This window comes from Trypanosoma brucei, chromosome 10 (genome assembly GCF_000210295.1).
Source record: "Trypanosoma brucei gambiense DAL972 chromosome 10, complete sequence".
In the NCBI taxonomy this organism is placed as follows: domain Eukaryota; phylum Euglenozoa; class Kinetoplastea; order Trypanosomatida; family Trypanosomatidae; genus Trypanosoma; species Trypanosoma brucei.
This window is the reverse complement of record NC_026743.1, coordinates 308,365-325,819: the sequence shown is the minus strand read 5'-3', so window position 1 is coordinate 325,819 and position 17,455 is coordinate 308,365. Positions and strand designations below refer to the sequence as shown.

At 49.2% G+C, this 17,455-nt stretch overlaps 9 protein-coding genes across 9 annotated transcripts; all 9 read left to right on the top strand.

The window, feature by feature from the left end:
* Positions 1 to 36: 36 nt before the first annotated feature.
* TbgDal_X1630 (hypothetical protein, conserved) lies at positions 37 to 774 on the top strand (the record flags this gene model as incomplete). The annotated part of the gene is made up of 1 exon (XM_011779046.1): positions 37 to 774. The coding sequence occupies one exon, from the start codon at positions 37 to 39 to the stop codon at positions 772 to 774; it is 738 nt and encodes a 245-aa protein (XP_011777348.1).
* Positions 775 to 1,811: 1,037 nt separating this feature from the next.
* TbgDal_X1620 (metallo-peptidase, Clan MG, Family M24) lies at positions 1,812 to 3,203 on the top strand (the record flags this gene model as incomplete). The annotated part of the gene is made up of 1 exon (XM_011779045.1): positions 1,812 to 3,203. One exon carries the CDS (start codon positions 1,812 to 1,814, stop codon positions 3,201 to 3,203), a length of 1,392 nt encoding a protein of 463 aa, XP_011777347.1.
* Positions 3,204 to 4,621: 1,418 nt separating this feature from the next.
* TbgDal_X1610 (hypothetical protein, conserved) lies at positions 4,622 to 5,356 on the top strand (the record flags this gene model as incomplete). The annotated part of the gene is made up of 1 exon (XM_011779044.1): positions 4,622 to 5,356. The coding sequence occupies one exon, from the start codon at positions 4,622 to 4,624 to the stop codon at positions 5,354 to 5,356; it is 735 nt and encodes a 244-aa protein (XP_011777346.1).
* A 394-nt stretch (positions 5,357 to 5,750) lies between these two features.
* Positions 5,751 to 6,383, top strand: TbgDal_X1600 (hypoxanthine-guanine phosphoribosyltransferase,putative; the record flags this gene model as incomplete). Its single annotated transcript, XM_011779043.1, has 1 exon — positions 5,751 to 6,383. The coding sequence occupies one exon, from the start codon at positions 5,751 to 5,753 to the stop codon at positions 6,381 to 6,383; it is 633 nt and encodes a 210-aa protein (XP_011777345.1).
* A 1,205-nt stretch (positions 6,384 to 7,588) lies between these two features.
* TbgDal_X1590 (hypoxanthine-guanine phosphoribosyltransferase,putative) lies at positions 7,589 to 8,293 on the top strand (the record flags this gene model as incomplete). Its single annotated transcript, XM_011779042.1, has 1 exon — positions 7,589 to 8,293. One exon carries the CDS (start codon positions 7,589 to 7,591, stop codon positions 8,291 to 8,293), a length of 705 nt encoding a protein of 234 aa, XP_011777344.1.
* Positions 8,294 to 9,781: 1,488 nt separating this feature from the next.
* TbgDal_X1580 (serine/threonine-protein kinase, putative) lies at positions 9,782 to 12,745 on the top strand (the record flags this gene model as incomplete). Its single annotated transcript, XM_011779041.1, has 1 exon — positions 9,782 to 12,745. The coding sequence occupies one exon, from the start codon at positions 9,782 to 9,784 to the stop codon at positions 12,743 to 12,745; it is 2,964 nt and encodes a 987-aa protein (XP_011777343.1).
* A 1,118-nt stretch (positions 12,746 to 13,863) lies between these two features.
* On the top strand, positions 13,864 to 14,715 carry TbgDal_X1570 (hypothetical protein, conserved; the record flags this gene model as incomplete). The annotated part of the gene is made up of 1 exon (XM_011779040.1): positions 13,864 to 14,715. The coding sequence occupies one exon, from the start codon at positions 13,864 to 13,866 to the stop codon at positions 14,713 to 14,715; it is 852 nt and encodes a 283-aa protein (XP_011777342.1).
* Positions 14,716 to 14,897: 182 nt separating this feature from the next.
* TbgDal_X1560 (hypothetical protein, unlikely) lies at positions 14,898 to 15,245 on the top strand (the record flags this gene model as incomplete). Its single annotated transcript, XM_011779039.1, has 1 exon — positions 14,898 to 15,245. One exon carries the CDS (start codon positions 14,898 to 14,900, stop codon positions 15,243 to 15,245), a length of 348 nt encoding a protein of 115 aa, XP_011777341.1.
* A 195-nt stretch (positions 15,246 to 15,440) lies between these two features.
* On the top strand, positions 15,441 to 17,393 carry TbgDal_X1550 (hypothetical protein, conserved; the record flags this gene model as incomplete). Its single annotated transcript, XM_011779038.1, has 1 exon — positions 15,441 to 17,393. One exon carries the CDS (start codon positions 15,441 to 15,443, stop codon positions 17,391 to 17,393), a length of 1,953 nt encoding a protein of 650 aa, XP_011777340.1.
* Between the last annotated feature and the right edge of the window lie 62 nt (positions 17,394 to 17,455).

Genomic DNA, 17,455 nt, shown 5'->3' with positions numbered 1-17,455 from the left:
GGGGGTTTGGTAAAGGTTACTGACTAAGGTGGGATAATGGTGGAACATAAGAGCGCCGCAGCGATTGCTCAGGCTTTGTTTACAACACACGGCAAAGACTCCACAACCTTCAACCGCCTTTTGCGGGATCGCATAGGCAAACGCGGTGATCGCTTCACGGAGGACCATCCCGATACTTTCCTGTACATCGAGCGCAGCAAGAACGCGAATGTTGTGGCCTACACTGCCCGTTTTGTAGATGCCGAGACGAAGAAACCCGTCCCCTCCGGTGTCGGAAGAGATTGTATCATCAAGCATGATGGTCCCGTTCATGCCTACTTTATAACCCTCGATCCTCAGCAGATGGAAAAACTTCGGGCGAAGGGCCGCACGAGTCTCATTGATGATCTCAACTTTGTGCAAAGGAAGATGGCGTATGGTTGCAGTGGCAAGAGCTTTGACGTAGCCTCGGCGTCCCGGGAGTGCGATAACCCGGGAGATTTCAAGCGGTGGATGAGCGCGTTCGACCCATATACGCTTTCGTATGTGGCGCTGGCCAAGTACCCGACGCTGCTGCTGACGCTAAAACCTGTGAAAGACTCAAATGGCGAAGAAAATGACACAGCCGTTGCCCTTATCGCAGTTATCGGGGGTGAGCTGAGCGTCGTCAAGAAAATTTATGTAAGTAGCACAGAACCTAAGCATTTTTATGAACTTCCAACGGTGAACTACATCGAAGTCTTTGGGGTGTCTGTTGACAAAGGGAGCGACACATACGAGAAGAAGACGCCCTGAGTAAAGTTCAATGAATTTTCCTTCTTGTACCATCAGTACTGTCTGATATTGTTATTGCTAGTTTTTTTTACTTGTTTCTTGTTGCTTTATTTATACCGGGGCTAAGCGAGATCATGAAGAATGGGCAAGAGAAAAACAGGAAAGAAGGGGTGTCGTTAAAAACGCTGTGGAAAAGGTAAACAAAAAAACAAAATGTCAGGTGCATTAGGTTTTTAAAAATATGAATATATTCCGGCCAACTAGAAGTCACGGAGAAACAGCAATAATAGTAACGAATGGGGGTGGGGTACGCGGATGGGAGGGAAGGGAATGAAAAAGCGTGGGAAATTCACGAATGTCCGTCAACTGCTCTTCTTCCTCTCTTTCTTTACCTATGTACTTCAGTCCAACGCTGAATATTTTCACTACCTCTTTCCCTTTCCCTCTCTTACTACCCGAGCAAAAACCACAGGAGGGAGACCGACCGTGGTGATACTGGGGATTTAAATAAACGGATAAAAACAATCTTTCCTCTGTTACCCTCCAATATACGTGTTTGTGGGTAGGGAAACACTGAAAACTCTCGTGTGCGGTGTATGTGCTCGTGATGGATGCGAGCGATGCCACTTAATGTCTCCGATATGGAGAGGGAAAAGGATCGGGGTGTGCAGCTTTTGAGTATATTTATATGTTGCCCCATCTTCTTTTATTTGGTTTTGTTTGGTTGCTCTCTCTCTCTCTCTTTCTTTCTTCCTCTTTTTTTGTATGCGCATGTTGAGCGATCCATACTATGTGTCAGTGTGTGCACATCGTGTGGTTGCCGCCTTGTCTTCACCGTATGCTCTCCGCTCTTTGACATTTTGCTTTTGCATTGTTGCCGATAAAAAACCCAGTCCCGCGCGATTTAGTTTTATATTCATAAGTTTTGTGTGTATGTGCATTAACTCGCACTTTTTCTTTCTTTCTACTTTCTTTGTAATGCTTTACTCCACACATAAACTGCCGACTACACGCCGACACTGGCTCAGCACATTCCAAAGAGGAAAAGGACCGCGTGCATGCCACCTAAAGGCGGGGGAGCGGGCTCAAAGAAGCAACAGGGCGGTAAGAAATGCAAGGATGATGAAGCTGATTTCGATGCACAACTGGCCAAAGCGTTGCAAGAGGTTCAAGTGAGCAAAGACAAACAAGGTGGTGACGCTAACAAAAAGGCACAAAAAGGAAAGCAACGAACGAGTAAGCAGGAGAGCAATGGGGAAGCGAATGACAACAATGACGCCAGCGACCCGAAGGTTGTCAGCACCGCTGACCACCCCGACAACCCGTACCCACAAGTGGCGGAAGGAATGAAGCGGCAGACGTGGCCGGAACCTACTATTCCCGTCAGTCAGCAGTTTGCGAGGGGCAACTTTCCTGTCGGTATCATTTGTGAGCATCCTGGTGAGGTTAATGCGTACCGCTACAGCAGCGAGGAGAAACGTGCAATGGAGCACGCGACTGAGGAACAGGTGCAGGACCTGCGGTATGCGGCCGAAGTGCATCGACAGGTGCGCCGCTACGCCCAAAGCTTCATAAAGCCCGGTATTTCTCTCCTCAGCATGACTGACCGCATTGAAAAGAAGCTGGAGGAACTTATTGAGAAGGATGGCCTTAATCGCGGTCAGGCGTTTCCAACAGGTTGCTCGCTCAATCACGTCGCTGCTCATTACACACCGAACACTGGTGATAAATGCGTGTTGACGTATGACGATGTTATGAAAGTGGACTTTGGGACTCAGATTAACGGTAGAATTATTGACTGCGCCTGGACGGTTGCTTTCAAGGACGAGTACGAGCCTTTGCTCAACGCGGTTAAGGAGGCGACATATGAGGGTGTTAAGCAGGCTGGCATCGATGTACGACTGTGTGATGTTGGGGCGGCAATTCAGGAGGTAATGGAGTCCTATGAAGTGGAACTGAATGGGAAGGTGTACCCCGTGAAGAGTATACGAAACCTCTCGGGGCATACCATTGCGCCATATGTCATTCATGGGGGAAAGTCGGTGCCGATTGTACGTGGTGGAGAGGCGACACGCATGGAAGAAGGCGAGTTGTTCGCTATCGAGACATTCGGCTCCACTGGTCGTGGGTTCGTGCAGGAGGACATGGAATGCTCGCATTACATGATGGTACCAGGGGGCGAAAAGACACAGGTACGTTCGGACAAGGCGCAGCAGTTGCTAAGGCACATTCATAAAACATACAACACGCTGGCCTTCGCGAGAAAGTGGTTGGATCGTGACGGGCACGACAGGCATCTGCTGAATTTGAACCAGTTGGTGGAGGCTGGTGCAGTGAACAAATACCCACCCCTCTGTGACATACGTGGCTGCTACACTGCTCAACTGGAGCATACTCTTATTTTGAAACCTACCGCAAAGGAAATCCTTTCTAAGGGCGACGACTACTAATTTATTTCGTTGGAGGTGATGGCATTCGTGTAAGTTTCCTTTAGGAGGGCGCATGAGGGGATCAGGTCAATACATTTCATCCGGTTCCTGTGGGCGGAGTCATAGTTTCAGTGAATGTTAAAGGGGAAGGAAAGGAAAGATGTAGGAAGGGATGAGCAAACACACATACATGACAACAACTACGAGCGTAATGCTTCCACTCCCCGCTCGAGTTGTTAACGTTTAAGTCCAAGTTTGAGTTTCGAATCTGTTTCTCTTTTTAATTCTTCCTTCACCATTCTGTTGGGACCGCAATGGTTTCTGCGACGAAACCGAATAGTGTATGCATGCGTCGTCATGGTGGAGATGGAGTGCAGCTAATAAATAAATAAGCATTAAGTGCCGCAGCTACAAGCAGGAGCAACAGCAGTCCCTTTCCTCCCTTGGTTTTCGGCCTGCTTGCGTTTCCCGTGCGACGAATTAAATGCGACCAGGGATGTCAAGGACGATCAAACAGAAACAAACGTGGTTTGTTTTCAACATGTCTCCCCACTGGAAACTGAATGCACGACATTTGTGTGTATCTGTGTGTTATTCGCGTATTCCCACTTCATGTCACGTAGCGAGACACTAGGTTTCTCTACAATGGGATGTGGAGTCGGAACTTTTTCGTCTCGTTGGGTAACTGCGGTTGTTTCCCCTTTCAATGGTTTTCTACACGTGTGAACACGAATATATGTCGTCATTTCCCTTTAAGAGTCATTGTGTTGTGTCTTCCCTTTTTTTCTTTCAACCCGGAGCTCACACCTATTGGAAGAAACCTTACCGCCTAAATTTATAGGAGAGATGGGTGCGGTGGGTTACATAAGAGGAATGGGACAGGTAAGTGAAAGGGGCAATATGAAATGGGTGAGCATTGCGCAATCTATAAGGTACATTACGAATGGAGGGGAAGGTACACAAACAAAACGAAGGAAGGACTGTAGTGCGGAAAGCAAGCAACGGAATCTCCGTCGACCTCACAGATTGTGGGTTTGGCGGGGGAAACAGCGAGAAAAGAGTGCGAGCAAGGTAACGATGTTAACGGCGATTTATTAAACTGTTCCTCCCCCATTGTGGGCCATCCTAAAGATCTAATTTCTTTCTGCGCTCTTCCTCACGTGAGATACACTAATGTGTGTATCTGTATCGATTTATATATGCATGCCCTTATTTACTTTTCTCAACATAATGATTATCGCACATTATTATTTTTATTACCGCCGTCACCGCACGAGGTGCGAGCTGTTGTGTTCAAACTTGGTTCCTGTGGAAACCGTCAAACCTCCTCTATCGCTTGACGAGGAGTGCGCACATTGTTACGGGTAACAAAAGTGTCGCTAACTACGAAAGACTGTGGAACCGAATTGATCGGAGGGTGAAATAGGAAAAACGGGGGAATGTTTCGGCGATGTGGTTTGCCACTGCTCAGCTCAACGACCCCTGCAGGGTTTTCCTCCGCCTCCTTTACGGCCGGTCTCGGCGAAGAGAATGAGAGGCTTGAGTCCATGAGAACAAGGCACACGGGAACGGCTGAGGATGAAGGCTGGAGCGGGTCCGCAAAGCGCGGTAGCGGCGGGAGTGCCGCTGTGAGACCCACTATTGAAACCTACCGGGCAATGACCAACACGGAACTCGAAACCCTCTTGAAGCAGCGTGAGCAACAAGTTCGTCAGTTGCGGGTGGTCTATGAAAATTTTCATTATGAAGTGGACAAATGCTTCCGAACAATGGTGTTCGATTATCACGAAAAGGCACTCCAGCTCTCGCAGGTGCACGGAAAGATGCAGCTTGGTTCGCTACAGATTAGTCGGGAGGCCTTAGTGAAGATGCGGGAGCAACAGGAAATGTACAGCCGAGACCATCGCATCGTTTTAACCATTTGTACGGTCCTTTCATTTGCCTTTTGGGTTTGGGTTCGGAGACATTATGTCCACCGCGAGGAGCTTTACGGGGTTCAGCCAGAGCGACGACAGGATGGTAGCGCTAGAGAACGGACCCGTTCAGTGAGCGGCGCCGGAAGTTTCAACGAAAATCTGTTCACTTCCGCTAAACGAAATAGCCGAAACGTGGAAACGTCGTGGGAACGGGAAGTCCGCGAGAGCGGTAGAACAAGAGGGCACCAAAGCGTATGATGTTAACGAATTCCATATTCTTAATAGCTTACAAATTATCGTGTTGTATTAACATCCCACGTGATTAGGCAGACTCAGAGAAGGGACTGGAAAATATGGCAGTAACTTCCTTGCTCGCTGTTTGCTTGGATGATCGTTTGCCTCCAGATGGTTACGTTCCTCTCCCTCCACCCTCCTCTCATTTTTTTTTTCCTCCGTCTCTGTTTAATCTGGCAATATTGACGTGAATGCGGCCGTTCCCACAGGTATCATGCAGTGCCTGGTAGTCCACTGCCTTGAACCTAACCCAATTATCGTGCAATGTTAGCATCTTCTTTTCCTTCTGCGGTAACAAGGTTTCACAAGAGATATCATAAAGCTCGCGTGAGATATTCTGGAAAGAAAAGCAGGAAGAATGGAACCAGCTTGCAAATACGACTTCGCAACGAGTGTCCTCTTTACAGAGGCAGAACTACACACTCGCATGCGCGGTGTGGCGCAGCGTATTGCCGATGACTACAGCAACTGCAATTTGAAACCACTTGAAAATCCTCTGGTAATTGTGTCTGTATTGAGAGGCAGCTTCGTCTTCACTGCTGACATGGTTCGCATTCTTGGTGATTTTGGCGTCCCCACACGTGTGGAATTCCTGCGGGCCTCGTCATATGGTCACGATACTAAAAGTTGTGGTCGAGTTGACGTGAAGGCTGACGGTCTTTGTGACATCCGCGGAAAACATGTCCTTGTTTTGGAGGATATACTTGATACTGCGCTGACATTGAGGGAAGTGGTGGACAGCTTGAAAAAGAGCGAACCCGCGAGCATTAAAACCCTCGTGGCTATCGACAAACCCGGTGGGCGTAAAATACCTTTCACTGCGGAATACGTTGTGGCAGATGTTCCTAATGTGTTCGTGGTTGGCTACGGGTTGGATTACGACCAATCATACCGTGAGGTGCGTGATGTTGTAATCCTAAAACCGAGCGTGTATGAAACATGGGGAAAGGAACTTGAGCGGAGGAAGGCCGCTGGAGAAGCCAAGCGGTAAGTGCGGTCGCTGATGTGCTGATGGTGGGAGGCAACGGGGTTCTGTGGTGCAATTACCCGTACGTAAATTTGTTCTTTCCCATGCTTCCTCCCTATTTAATGTTACCTGTGTAAGCAGGTAGCTCTTGTGCCTTGTGCTTGTTTTGTTATTTCCCCTACGCTTGTTTCACAATGATCATACTTGGGGAAGATATGTGAGCATAAGGGATGAATGAATGGGAAAAGGATGTAAAGAATAGCTAATAAAGAAACCGGTATGAGAAGAGAGGAGAGTTCTTTCCCGTGTAACACATGGAGCGTAGCGATGAACGAAGCGATGGATAACATTACCGTTGTTCCTGTAATGTGTGTCGACCTCGGTGGTTGATGGTGGTGTACTGGTAACAGTTGCTTGTCAATCACTTGCTTTTTTGCCCTGTGAGTCCTGGTCGGTGGTGTTGTGCCTCACTTGAGGAGTTGAGGATGGATGAGTCATGAGGATGCTTACGAGTGGGTGAGACTAATTCCAACGGTGCATATAATTCCTACTTCAAGCTCCGTTTGCATCTCTCCGAGGCAATATACCACCATCGTGTGTGAAGTGTTGTCGTTGCTTTGTGTGCTCGACGATGATAGCTCCCTTTCTCTCTCTATCTTTTTCTAAACAATTTTCTAGAGGGTTTTAAATGTTTTTTTGCCATATTTTGATATTTCCTTATTTTTGAGATAATATATATGTGTTCCTCTGCTGTTGTGAGCAATTACGGGTTCATGGCGATGTAGTCTTTAGAAACCCTTGTTGGGAGAGTGCTGCAGTTACCTTTACTGCATCACAGCCCACATATTTTTCAATAATATGACCTCTTGAACAGTATTATAATTGGTCACGGTGCTGAGAATTATTGTCTTTCTTTATTTGCTCACCATGTTGTCGGTTTTATTTGTGTCTTACCATCTTCTTTTTTTTGTTTCTCATTTATGACGTGAAGGGGCTTTGTTAACCCGATTTACTATTGAGAAGAGTTTACCCGTCTTTGTGTATAAGGAAGGCGAACTGGAGACGAACAGTTCTCTACAAGGTAAGTTTTTGTTTCAAGAAAGAAAAACTGGAAGACCGGCGTATTGTTTATAACAGAAGGTGCGAAACAAGTAGGTACTCACTTTAGTTGCGATACTTGAATCAGACTAAAATTGTACCTATTCAGCACACCGCAGTAAATTTCGATAATGCACTCGGGCCATCCTCTCAAACCGAACGTTGTTGGCAGGGATGCTGACGGAAATGTTACGGTTGATGGCAGATCATATCCCATGGCGGAAAGTGTTGTCGCCACGGAGAGCACAATTCACCGAAGCATGAAGGAAATGGCACAGACGCTTGCCAACGCTTACAAGACACTTAAGCACCGCGATACCCACAATAAGGGTAATAGCGCATTGGCCCCGATCACCGATGAAAATCCACTAATTATTATTTCTGTCCTGAAGGGCAGTTATATTTTCACGGCAGACATGGTTCGTTACCTTGGAGACTGTGGGCTACCTAACGTTGTGGACTTTATACGCATTACTTCATACAGGGGAACCACGAAAAGCAGTGGCACCGTGCAGGTGCTGGATAACCTGCGCTTCACTGAATTAACGGGGAAACATGTACTTATTATGGAAGACATTGCCGACACGGGGCGTACAATGAAGCTTTTGGTGGAGAAGATCCGCCGGGAGTACCGACCTGCCAGTTTGAAGGTGTGCGTACTTGTGGACAAGCCCGGTGGTCGCGTTGTGGACTTTAAGCCCGAATTTGTTTGCCTGACTGCACCAACTAGATACGTGGTTGGTTACGGCTTCGAGGTGAATGACAGGTACAGGAACTACCGTCACGTCTTTGTTTTAAAACCGGAGTATGCGAAACGGTACCCGAGCAAATTGTAATCGCCATGCTATCTCCCCATCTAATAGATACTTATTCCGTATGAATTTCATTTTTGTTTCTTTCGTTTTTTTTTTCCTTTCAGAGAAAAATTATTTTATTGTGTTCCTTTTTTGTTTTGTTTTCATTTCTTCCAGAGATGCGGGGGGGGGTGAGAAGAAGTTAAAAGCTACTTTCCGAGACAGCCTGGGACCCTGTAAGAAGGAGGAGTGCCGAGCGTAACACGAAGTAAGAGCTGCCTTCTCTGGTCAAAATTACGCGGCACAGGGTGGGGGGGGGGTGTCCAACGGCGATGATGCTGATGGTAACAGTGTTGATACAACGTAGCAGCAAAGGGAGGAGAACAAAACAAGTAAAAAATAAAGAAAAGGAGCTTTAAAATAAGTGGGATGCGCGTCCCTTAGCCGTAAGGCGGGTCCGTGCCACATGTGCATCTACCTACCTACCTATCTACCTATATATATATATATATATATATATATATATCACTGAATCTTTTAGGGTAAGACCGACATGTTGGGGTAAGATCGAGGACGTCGATAAAATCGCCTCTGGAGGTAAAGTTAGGTAATTTATTTAACAATATATACGTATGCATTTGACAACTGGATGCATTCATATATACTGGTCTGTCTATTTGTCCTATTGTATTGTTGTTGGTGCCGTTACCTCCGTATTATTATTATTATTTTCATCGTTGTGTTTTGTTTTGATATAGGCGATAGAGAACAGATGCTACATTATGCCGTCACTTGTAGTTGTCTACCCTGGAAAGAAGAAAGGCTGGATCGTTTTTTTTTGATGAATGATGACCATACGGTGACATAAAGGACAGGAGAAGGCTCGTACGGAGCGGTTTGTCTCTTCGTGGTATTTCGCCATGTTCATCGTGCCCCAGTCTTTATAACACATCGTGAGCTTCAGATGAAGGTGATTTAACTTGGTTAGTAGGGAAATTATACGGAAACGGAATGAGGCGCGTGGTTGCTTTGTGCGTGGACCTGTGCGCTGCGTTTGTTTATTTGCAGTCGTGCTCAACGGCCAGAACCATTGGGGGAGGTTAAGGTCTTATGTTCGTAGGTTCCAGAAGCCTGGACATTTATTTGCGGTTTTATATTTCTTTTCTATTCACTTCGATTTGTTGCGCATTTAATTAATGGTGCTGTGTTGGCCGTTGGGGGTGAGAAAATTAACGGAGGCTAGGCGGCTGTTGCAAATTAAGGTCTTCCCACCTCCCCTTATCGCGGCGCACCGGATGTGTGAAGTGCTGAAAACATACGGCACGAGAGTGGGTAAATGTATAGACGCACTTGTTTACGAATGTACGCCGTTTTGACAATCCATTGGCCTATATCTTTTCTTTCTAATCTCATCCCATCGAATTTCCTCCCATATTTTGATGGCGCACCACATATATATATATATATATATATAAGGTACGGGAAGAGGGGCTCAGCTGAACCTGCCCTGCCAATCCACGCTAGTTTGGAATGACAAGCCGAGCCCCTTGGGATGCGTGTACCACTCAATCCACTCCACAAATGGGCAACGGAGCTCAAAGTCATCATCTCTCAGGATGGAGGCGTTTTCCACGTGGCCAACAGATCGGCAGTGGAAGCTTCGGTAGTGTTTTTCTCAGCCACGACACGCTTCCGGGGAGTGAGTGGTACGGACAGTTGGTCGCGGTAAAGGTAATACAATTGAAAGCCATCTCCGACGACGAGGTTGCCCATGCGATGAACGAGGTTGCCATTCTCAAGAACTTACGACATACAAACGTTCTGCAGTACGTCGACAGCTTTGTGGATGATGAACAGCAGCTTTGCCTCGTTACTGAGTACATGGCAGGGGGCGACCTATCTTTGCTTCTTCGCGGCAGTGGGGTTTGTGGGAGTAGATCCGGCTCCAACGAGAAACGGAGGAGTGTCTGTAGCGGTGGAGGAGATGCATCCATGCGTTGTGGGTCGAGATCCAGTGGGCGCCGGAATGCATGGAAGACTACATCTAGGGGGGATAAGTCTCCCAGCGAAGAGCATCAGCAATGGATTGAATCCTTCCGCATTGTGGATTTGGTTCGGCAATGCCTTGATGGGCTCGCTCACCTACATGAGTGTGGCATCATTCACCGTGACGTGAAGCCGGCTAATGTGTACCTGACGGAGAGCGATGTGGTGAAGATCGGTGACTTTGGTGTTAGCAAGGTCGTCAGCCCTACGGATCCAAAGCTTGTTACCTTCATCGGCACACCGTTTTACCTTTGTCCAGAGCTCTGTCTTGGTGAGCCATATTCGTTTGGGGCTGATATATGGGCACTTGGGGTACTTACTTACGAACTTTACTGCATGAAACTCCCATTTGCTGCTGACAATGTGCTCGCCCAAATTCATGTCGTTACAGAAGGGCAATACGACAGAGAGGCGCTGCATTGTGAGCACACTTTTACACCAAAACAACTGCATTTGTTGGAATCACAATACGGCGATGCTTTTACTCGACAAGAAAAAACTCTGCATCAGCTTGTGGTGGTTTTGGTGGAGCGGATGCTTGTCATGGATCCGATGGAACGCCCTTCAGCGGCGCAATTACTTCGCGAGTTTTTTATTTTCAACCCCTCTCGTTGCCCTACGCCTGCGACAACACCCCCTCCATCGCGGCTTTCAGCAGCAGAGGTTTGTGACTTATGGGCCACCAACGGTATCGCTACTCAAACCAACAGAGTCAACCGCTTATGTTGTCGAATAGGAAGCGGTGGGGAAATGGACGATATATTTCCCCTCGCAGCAGCTATTCCGACAACGTCATCGCCACTTGCAAGCCGGGTAGCAGGCTCATACGAGGAGCTGGTTAGCAGCCTAATGCCCGTGGAGCGACGATATGATGTACTCCACATATCGGAGCGATCGGGCTACTCAACTCCTGCGTCTTCGCGACGCTTAACAAGTCAGGGTGCCGCCAGCGACATTGCAGACCCAGGTGGCACAGACGCGTTTGATACCTTCACTCAAGAGATGATAAATGCAAAGATTTCCCGAATACCATGGCTACGCCATGCGGAGGCTTTTTCCAGGTTGAGTCTGTGCGAGGGCTACGATGGTGAAGTTGTGCGTGTGGATTGGAAAGACGGGGAGAACTTCACGCTTGTGTCATCGCCCCATAAACACAGGAACTCTACACCAGGCCTTCGGCGCAGTCGTGTGTCGGATGGCCTGTCAGTTATGGGGCAGCTAGCTCTGTTTGCTGAGCCACTCAGTGGTGTCGACGCGGGATCCAAATCAATGTCTGAGTTGCTGGAGGCAAGGTCGTTGGAGGTGTCGCAGAGCCCGATGGCATCGTCATTAACTGAGAAATCACGGACCACGGAGTGCGTTATCACTTTAGAAGCGAATCGGACTGCGAAACGACAGGAAATGGAAGGGGAGGCTGATAAAGAGTGCGAAAATTCAGGAGGACTGCATATGTTAGTCGGCCGCTGCCGAGGATATTCTACACAAACCTTAGAGGCCATCCTGCGCAAAAAGATATACTTCAGTTACTTGCGTCGGCAGCGCAAACTTAGAGCGGTGCGCGAAGCCCAGAAAGCCCGTGAAGAAGAAAGCAAGCGGCTACGTGCAGAGTTGAACGAGCTGTATGCAAGGTCTTACACCGAGAAATGTCGCCATATGTTTGCTCAAGGGGGCAGCAGCCGCGCTGATCAATTTCCTTACCCTCCTGATGAACTGCAAATGACGCGGGCACCGGGCCAGCTGGCCCAAGTAACGGGGCTAAGGTTTGAGTCGGGGAACTTTTCACACGATTCCACCGCTGTTACGAAAACCATCGATAAATTGGCGGAGCTTTCATGTTGTAAGCCGCACCGCCCAGAAAGTACGGTACTTCAACCGAGCAAGCTCGCGGCGGAGATTGTTCGTATGGCGGCAGATGCCGCTGCTGTGGCCGCCCGCCGCGCCGAGTTCGCGGCGCACCCGCCCTTGAGGTTGGATTTTCGGAACTCAGACGGAAGGAGCATGAGCTGTAGTTATAGCAGCTCTGTAGGGGACCCAAACCGAGGAATGAATACGGCGATATACACCATACCAATATCTCTTTACATAGTACGGAGCGACATTGATGTCTCTTGCAGCAGAACGTCCATTGTGTCAGACGTGTGTGATGGTTTACTTGCACTTCCGATGAGTGTTGCTCTGAAGCCCATCCGTCGGCGCACACGGCTTAGCGGCATCGTTTGGAGAGTGAAGGAAGCGCTAAAGGACAATGGTCTTGACCACGTCCTGTTGTTTCCACTTGATATTGATGATGACGAACAAGTAGGCGCTGAGGAACTTTCCCTTCGCTACGTGGATAGCGCTGGGGATGCGGTCGTGGTGTCAGAACCCTCTGACTGGCGGTATACCCTGCGGGACTGGCGTAAAAACATGAATCAGTCCTGGTTACAACTATGGATGGCTATGTCATAACTTATCCACAGTATATTTCCTTGTATGAGTATCTCTATGAGGTAGTGAACCGCCACACGGTCTGAACACTGGTGCCAGAGGGAGGTCCCGCCGAGGTGACTCGGTTAAGGAAAGTTTTCCACGCACCCTCTTGTTTCGTTTTCTCCCCTTGGATCCTTGCTGCATTGCTTGTCAGACGTTGTTCATTGGTTCAAACTCTCGTTTGTGCAAGTGATCGTCATACGTAACCTCTTCGGCCGTATATTGTCTCGTTGTTCTATTCTACCTGAGTTGCGTCCTAGCTCTCCAGCTTCACAGAACGTTTATATTTATCGTCTTTCTTCGTGTTTATGAGATTAGTGCATTGCACTGCTGTAGGTTGATATGTGGTCGAGAGGAGAGAGACTCAGCAAGTGATCTTATCAGTACATACAGGTTGGGGAAACGATGGGGACCGCTGGAGGTAACTTCATGTCCTTATGTTGGACCGTGAGGTGGTTCATTCACGCCGCATTGCAACGTGCACCACACCCCGTAGAAATAAAATCTCAAGTGAAGGAGTTTCGGTTTCCTTGGACCCCACGGCAACTGGTGGCCTCTCCGTTTTCTGTGGGCCTGCAGCCGCAGTGGGTGCCAGTATGTCGTTTTAAAAGCGTTGGACTCATTGTGGTATGATGCACTTGTCGTTGAAACCTTCGAATAATTTAGCCTGTGGTTTATTCTAACGTCGCTCTGCTTAGCACGACCGCTGTCAGAGAGGGAACGATTCAATTGACCTTTCTTGTCGCGCGTTCGGCTATGAGAAAATTTAAGGGGACGATCTCTTTTCTTTTCTTATTTATTTTTGCGTTTCTGAGGAGCTGGCCATGCTGCACGGGATTATTTACCATAATTGCCACCTCTACGTGAGGAAGTAGTTTTATCTTCCCGTGGCGCTGTCGTGGATCTGGTCTTCCCTCCTCCTCCTCCAGCAACTTGCCGAAGGGATCCAACTAGGCACAATATCTTTGCCACAGTAGCAGTTTGCTGACCATTTGCCCGTCGGAGTTTTGTTCGACGTTCGGTGCGGGTGCGCGTCGAGCACACCAGCAAAGTCCGACACCACCATTCATCCACCACTCGTATCCACCTGTGGGAGGATGTCCGCCTCCTGCTTCACTGTATGTGAGTCGCTAACAACGAGATCTTCATGGCTGGCGCGAAACGGTTGGATGGCTCTACCGGGGCAGTCAAGGGCGCTAAGCGACTTCTTAGCGTTTCTTGGACGCATTTCGCGGTGTCGGAAGGTTCATCGGTATGTCACCGCTGGCTGCATTTGCGTCGTTGCCGTCACGTGTGCCATGCGGCATTTTCGTCATCCTATTGCAAGGAGGGGGGTGAGTGGCCCGTGGAAACTCCTAAAGGGTTGTCAGGTATGGCTGAGACGAGCACGCAGCTGTGATCCCCCTTTTAGGCAGCAGGAGGACGCGGTTAGTGTTGAAGGAAGTTTTTGCTCCTATCAGTCGTCGTCGATAACCTCTACTTCTACATCTTCCACACCCTTATCGCCTGGTGCCACGTTGTGCGTTGATGAGGATGTTAACTCCACAGATGTGGCCGAGAGGTCCTTCGATTGGCACCGCCGGCGTTTGGAGCGAAAATATGTCGCGCCGCTGTTGCTGATGTTGGCGGAAGTGGAGTGTGTAGGACAGCGGCTACTTCACGCGGCAACGCTGGTGAGAGGAGCCGTTAGTGTACCCGCCGGGGAGAAGGTTGCAGGTGCGAAGGGTTCGAGCGTAAAAAATGAGGAAGCGGGGTCGCTGCGTAAGCTCCTCCACATCAAGACAATGGATGCAGATGACTTACTTACACAGCTAATAACCCAACTTACTATGATACCTGTAGGAGAAAATCTCTCATTGAAACTGAGACGTGAGGCTCTAATGTCTTCCACCTCTGTTTTTGCGGAGTGCATTGCTAAATGGATGTACCTGCCTCCAGGCACTTGGTGACTGTTGCTGCAGAGAAGTAATAGCAGCGGTGGCCGCACCTGGTTGAAGCCTGCAGTTTGGGCGTTTCTCTGTACCAGAATGGTGACGGCTGTGTGACGCCGAGACGCCACATCCTCTTACCCAGTTTCATTGCTAGAATTTATGTTTGGATCTATCGTTGCTGTTGTGTGGTAAACCAGTGTATGGGTGCTTCACTGCCCACCGAGACCTTTTGTGCGTCCCCCTCTGCATGGTGTGAAGTCCCATCAGCGGATGGCAGGAAGGGAGCGGTTTGTGGGGTTATTGGGTCGCGGTGCCAGGAGGAGTTTGTGGGTGGAGTGGTACCTAGAAGGATAAATTACACAACATTTTCTCGTGCTTCCTCTATTGCGTTCGATACATTCTCCCTTCGCTCCCCGTTACTTCTAGTGAGTGCTAGTATTCCTCACGATGTGGCTGAATGGATTAGCCCTTCTTTGAGCTACATACGTACAGGCGCGTGTGGGGCTACTGTTCGCGCGGATGAGGTAGTCAGTTCCGCTTCGGGGTGATGCAGTCGAAGTGCAATGGGGGAAGCTTGTGCCGTTTTCCCCTTGGCCGCTGTTCACTCGCTTGTCAATGCATGCCTCCCTTTATTTCTGTAAGTTCACGTGGACTGAGTGAATGTTTCCGTAATTCTACTTGTTTTTACTCTTTTTGTCTTACCCAAGCAGTAATCAGACTATTGATTCGCACTAGAGTGAAGGATGGGAGCCGCGTGCACCAAATGCTCTCGAGAAGGCGATGTGGCCGAGGACAAACAGGTGAAGAAAGAGAAACCGGCAGAAACGGTAACTGCACCTGACAGGGAAGACAATGGCTCCGCAGGGCGGTCTAGCAGTGGGCCTCGCGTGCCTGCGATAGTAAATGACGGCAATTGTTCCGATGGTGTGGACTGTGAGAAATTCACTTCATGCCCTGGTAAGGAAGCGGCACCAGAGAGGGCGGACGATCTCTCTCTTACCTCTGTTCCGCTGAGCATTCGTCGATCCTCTGAGACCCTACCCGCCCAACCGAGCGAAAAGTCGGAGCCCCGAGGAAACGATTCCTCATCTGCTGTGGGAGAAGCTGTGGAAGCCAGTTTGTCTGCGGAATCCGTGCGCTCTTCGATGAGTGGAGGAATGTTATCGCCAGCGCGAGAAATCAGCCAAATTTCCATGGTTGTGGATGACGGGGCTACGGAGATCAGTGCGGAAGTATCTGGGGAATGTAATACGCTTAATAGTGTCGGATGCACCGAGACCTGTGATATTGGCGCACTACACTGGCCGCAGGGAAGATTTTCCCTTTCCGTATCGGCACCGTGCAGCATGGTCCACTCGTCTTCCCCTCCTCCTCAACGCTCTAAATGTTGCAGCCGAACGAGCAGGAGGGAGTTGCAACCCGGAAGCGAGAGCAGCTTGTCTATCGCCACTCCTGTCCATGTCGAGGTCACACAAACTCGGCGAATTGACCCGTGTTCACTCACGGGCACGTCCGCTGCTGGTGAAATATCCGCAGGGGATGCAACCACAAACCACGACTGCAAATACGGCCCCCAGAATTGCCCTTCTGGAGGTAAACCCGTGTCGGGTGATGGTACCGATGGTTTGGACACAGCAGGCTGCATGAAAGATGAAGCCCGAGGGGTGGAACATGACCCTCCCATGCAGCAACACCGGCAGTTGCAACAAGAGTCAGGACAACAGAGGGATCGGCGAGAGTATGTGGATAGTGCCGAAACATTCACCCCTCATTTATCTATGATGGATCCGGGAGCGGGTGACACCGCAGTAGACACTGTTGATTTCATTAACTGTTCCACGCTTTCAGCATCCGTTGGTGCCGTTGCTTCATGTGTGATGGATGAAACTGTCAGCGCTGCCTTCTTGTCCCACGTGATGGAGCAACAAAGACAGAAGGAAAGGCGAAGGCTGTCACCTCCCGTTCCACTCCACGATTCTGTAGACCCGCGGGTTCCTCGTTTGTCTACCCCGCTAACTGACAAGCCGGATCAAGGGAAAACGGTTCATGTGGAGGTATCTGACCTAACTCCTGAGGATGAGTCGGACGCGAGTGCTTACAGCGTTGTTACGGATGACAAGCCGAGGATAAGAGTAAGTGACCCCTCGGTCCTGCATCGCCAACCATCGCAAAGGGATTATTTAACTGCAGAAGACACAAACGGGGGAGACATGAGCAACAAAACGCTCCGTGACTCTCCGGACGGTGCGGACGCTGTCAACGTGGCGAGGCAGTGGCCCATGCCGGAATCGACTGCTAGCAGCAACCCTCAAGGCCGTACAACGAACGACTTGTTGAATATGTTGCGGGATATGGTGCAAAAGCAGGATGAACGAAGACAGCAACAGCAGAGAAAGTACAAGGCTTTCACTCGCATTAAAAATCCCATTCCCCTCACGTCCCCCAAAATGAGGGAGGATAACGAGCTCAGGGTGGACGAAAAGGAGGCACAGAGTGGCAGCGCTTCACCATGGAGTCAAATATGGCAAAACAGGACTCCACTCACAGACGGTACGCCCAACACGTCACTGCTGCCGCGTAGGCTCTCGTATTCACCGCCACGTGACTCGAAGTATCCGGCTACCAAACACTGGATCGATGAAGAGGAATTGGTCCACTGCACAGACGACAGCCGATTTGTCACTAGGGTTTCGTGATGCAAAATACAATTGAAGAAAGGTAATCCTCATTGCAGCGTAGCATCGGCACATGCTGCAAA